The sequence below is a fragment of the Cucurbita pepo genome, chromosome 9 (assembly GCF_057944985.1).
Source record: "Cucurbita pepo subsp. pepo isolate OVF chromosome 9, ASM5794498v1, whole genome shotgun sequence".
NCBI classification, from domain to species: Eukaryota; Viridiplantae; Streptophyta; class Magnoliopsida; order Cucurbitales; family Cucurbitaceae; genus Cucurbita; species Cucurbita pepo.
The window spans coordinates 11,182,533-11,186,462 of record NC_141806.1 but is presented as its reverse complement, the minus strand read 5'-3'; the positions used below and the strand labels follow the sequence as shown (position 1 = coordinate 11,186,462).

Below are 3,930 nucleotides of genomic sequence, written 5' to 3'. Positions count from 1 at the left end.
AATTGGGGGACCTCCCTTTTATAATGGAGGCCAACCCCCACACACACACTTCTCACCTTTAGCAATGTGGTACAAAGTTTCCTTTTTATTTTTTGTTATTACACGATTCTTTTTCTAAACCGTTTACCGACAAAGGCACTGGAAACTCACACCCCTTACGAAGCATGGTTCGAAAACACACCTCACTTCGAGTACCTAAGAGTCTACGATTGTACAGTACATGTGAAGACTGCAAAGCAATATATGAAAAAGTTTGATGATTGAAGCCAAAAGATGGTGTACTTTGGCGTAAGGGATGGGACCAAGACACACAGGCTGTATGATCCGCAACATGAGAAAATTTCTGCAAGTAGAGATGTCGTATTCAAAGAAGAGAAAAAGTGGGATTGGTGCAGCGTTGGCGATAACAAGCAGACTGTTACAGAGATCACTGCCTTAGAAGAAGAGGGAGACGCAACAGACCTAGGAAGTGCACTGACAGTGACACCAACAAGTCCACATATGTCATCACCGATGACATCAAAAGGCGTGATGAATTCTCTAGAACAAGAGAGTCAAGAGAGTCAAGTGAGAGCACAAAAGGATCCACAATAGAGGATGGACCAAAAAAGTTTCATTCTCTTGCTGAAATTTATGCAGATACAGTTGAGGAAGAATTGGGTCCCAACGAGTAAGTGTTTCTCGCGGTCGAGGAGCCAATAGCCTACCGTGAGGTAGCAACTGAGATGATGTGGCAGGAGGCCATGCAAAAAGAGCTTGAAGCCATTGAAAAGAAAAAAACGTGGGCACTGACTAACTTACCGCCCGAACACAAGCCCATCGGTTTGAAGTGAGTGTTTAAGTTGAAGAAGAATAGTGAAGGAAATTTCATCGAGCATCAAGCAAGACTCATGGCGAAGGGATACGTGCAAAGACAAGGAGTTGATTTTGAAGTGGTTTTCGCACATGTGGCTAGACTGGACACTATAAGGTTGATTGAGCCCTCACAGCTCAACATGGGTGGGAGGTCCATCACTTGGACGTCAAATCAACATTCCTAAATGGTGACCTCCAAGAAGAAGTGTATATTGTCCAACCTGAAGGGTTCATCATCAAAATCGAAGAGCACAAAGTGTACAGGTTAACAAAGGTCTTTTACGGTTTATAGCAAGCACCGAGAGGGCGTGGAACAAACATCTGGACAAGAGCTTAAAGAGTCTAAATTTCATGAAGTGCTTGCAAGAACAAGCAGTATATACAAGAAATAATGAGGCTAAAACACTCATAGTTGGCATGTACGTTGATGACCTGATCTTCACTGGTACCAGTGTGGAAGGCGTCAAAGAGTTCAACCAGCAAATGATGAAAGAATTTGAAATGATTGACTTGGGCTTCTCACATACTACCTCGGTATTGAAGTGGATCAAAAGAAAGATTACATCATGCTAAAGCAATCAGCCTATGCTAAGAAATTGTTGTAGCAATTTAAAATGGCAGAGTGCAACCCAATCAAGTATCCCATAGAAAAAAAAAGTTACAACTCGAGAAAGATGTTGAAGAAAGCTTGGTGAATTCCACTTAGTATAGGCACGTCATTGGAAGTCTGAGGTACATGAAATAGCCCACTATGATGCATCATCAAGCACTTAAGCACATTCTCCATTATGTGAAGGAAACCACAAGCTACGAGCTAAAGTATCAAAGAGGGCGAGGTCTTGAAGAACTAGTCAGTTTTACGGATAGTAATTTAGCTGGAGACATTGACGATAAAAAAGCACCGCAAAAATTGCGTTTTATCTCAACGGAAATTTGATCTCTCGACAATCTCAGAAGCAATGAACAATGGCACTATCTTCCTGTGAGGTCGAGTTTATGGCAGCAACTGCGGCATTATGTCAAGCATTGTGGCTGAGAAATTTGCTGAACGAAATGACTAGAAATGAACTAAAGTCGGTAGCTCTCTACGTCGACAAGAATCTGTGATTGCACTGATGAAAAATCTGGTATTTCATGGACGCAGCAAACACATTGACACTTACTTCCATTTCATCCGTGAGTGTGTCGAGAAAAGACAAATCATTGTGGAGTTCGTATGCACTAGAGAGAAACATGTGAATACTCTAACCAAAGCCTTAACAAGGGTTAAGTTTGTAGAGATATGAGAGTTGTTGAGAGTGAAGAATTAAAAACAAAGTTAAGTTTACGGGCAAGATTGTGAGCTCGTAAACTTGACTTAGTAGAACAAGGAAAAAGTTTAGAAAACTAACCCCACTATAAATACTCATGAAATGTATACTCTTCTCACAAAATTGAAAAGTACTAGTGATTCGCCCGTTTGTTTCAGACCTATTTCGACCGTGGACTACATCCAACAGTGGAAGGTACTAGAAAATGGTCACTCGATATCATGTGACGTGGCTGTGAATGCTGTGGGCCCACCTTCTCACAAAAGTACTAGTGAAATGTATACTATAAATACTCATGAAATGTATACTCTTCTCACAAAATTGAAAAGTACTAGTGATTCGCCCGTTTGTTTCAGACCTATTTCGACCGTGGACTACATCCAACAGTGGAAGGTACTAGAAAATGGTCACTCGATATCGTGTGACGTGGCTGTGAATGCTGTGGGCCCACCTTTGTCTCCAATAGCCCCCAAACTCTTTTCCCTGTCTTCCACCCCATTCTATGAGAATCTCTTTAAATTCTCTTCCATTTCACTCCCTCTTCCCTCATCCTCTGTTTTCCCCTCTCTCTCTCCTCTGTTCTTCCCTTTCTCTCTCTTCAAAATATCAAACCCATTTCTCTCTCCAATTCAATCCAATCCCACAACACCCACTTCAAATCATCTCCCAATTATCAACCCCCATCTCAAGAACAACAAAATCCCCTGTTTTTAGCCATGTCAGCTGCCGTCGCCGCCGCCGCTGCCGCCGCCCTCAGACGCCGGAGCTCCTCCAACTCGACCGCCTCCGATGGTTTATACACTCAATATTACCCCTCTCTCTCTCTGCCACAGATGCCTCTCCGACAACCGCCATTGTTCAGCCGATACGAGACCCAGAAACGGCGGGACTGGAACAACTTCCGGCAGTACTTCAGAACCCACTTCCCAAAATTAAGCCTCGCTCGCTGCAGCGGAGAGAATGTCGTGGAATTCCTCAGCTACCTCGACGGATTCGGCCAAACAAAAATCCACGCCGCCACCTGCAGCAACTCCGGCCACCGTTACCCAACAGATATCTGCTGCGATTGCCCCACCCGGCAGCCGTGGACCAGCCTCAACGCACTCATCGGCCGCCTCAAAGTCGCCTTCGTGGAAAACGGCGGAAATCCGGTGACCAACCCGTTTAACGCCGTCGACGTCAAAGCTTACCTCATCGATCTCAAGGACTCTCAAAGCTAACCATGAAAGCTTTTACACATAATTTTTTCATGGCCCAGACTGGTTCGCTTATCTAAGAGAGAGGGGGCAGATAGCAAAAAAAAAAAAAGAAATGAAAAAGAAAAAAATGCAAATATCTATAAATGTAGGCCCCTATGAGCAAATAATTAATTATAATTATGCAAATCTAAGGGTTGTTTAGAACCTTAAATTTATTTGTTTTGTTTTAATTTAAAAATAAATAAATAAATCTAATGGGATTGAAAATCACTTTTATTTCATTTATATAATAAAAATGATAATTATGTATTTATTTATACTTATTAACAAAAAAAAATTATAATATATAATTGAAAAAAATTAAGATGAAATTTGTGAAAATAATTATTACTTTTAATTTAATTATGGGATAAATATCATAAGAATATAGATCAACATATAAACTATATGTTAAAAAAAGTATTTTAAAATATTAATTTTTTTTTTTTGTCATGAAATTTCAAATAAATTAATTTACTTTGATTTTCCCACTAAATTCAACTTGACATAATTTAGACTTAGTGACC

At 40.8% G+C, this 3,930-nt stretch overlaps 1 protein-coding gene across 1 annotated transcript; it reads left to right on the top strand.

Annotated features, from left to right (window-relative positions):
- Positions 1 to 2,694: 2,694 nt before the first annotated feature.
- On the top strand, positions 2,695 to 3,634 carry LOC111802014 (protein LIGHT-DEPENDENT SHORT HYPOCOTYLS 4). The gene has a single exon (XM_023686272.2). The coding sequence runs from the start codon at positions 2,882 to 2,884 to the stop codon at positions 3,383 to 3,385; it is 504 nt and encodes a 167-aa protein (XP_023542040.2). The 5' UTR covers positions 2,695 to 2,881; the 3' UTR covers positions 3,386 to 3,634.
- Positions 3,635 to 3,930: the final 296 nt, after the last annotated feature.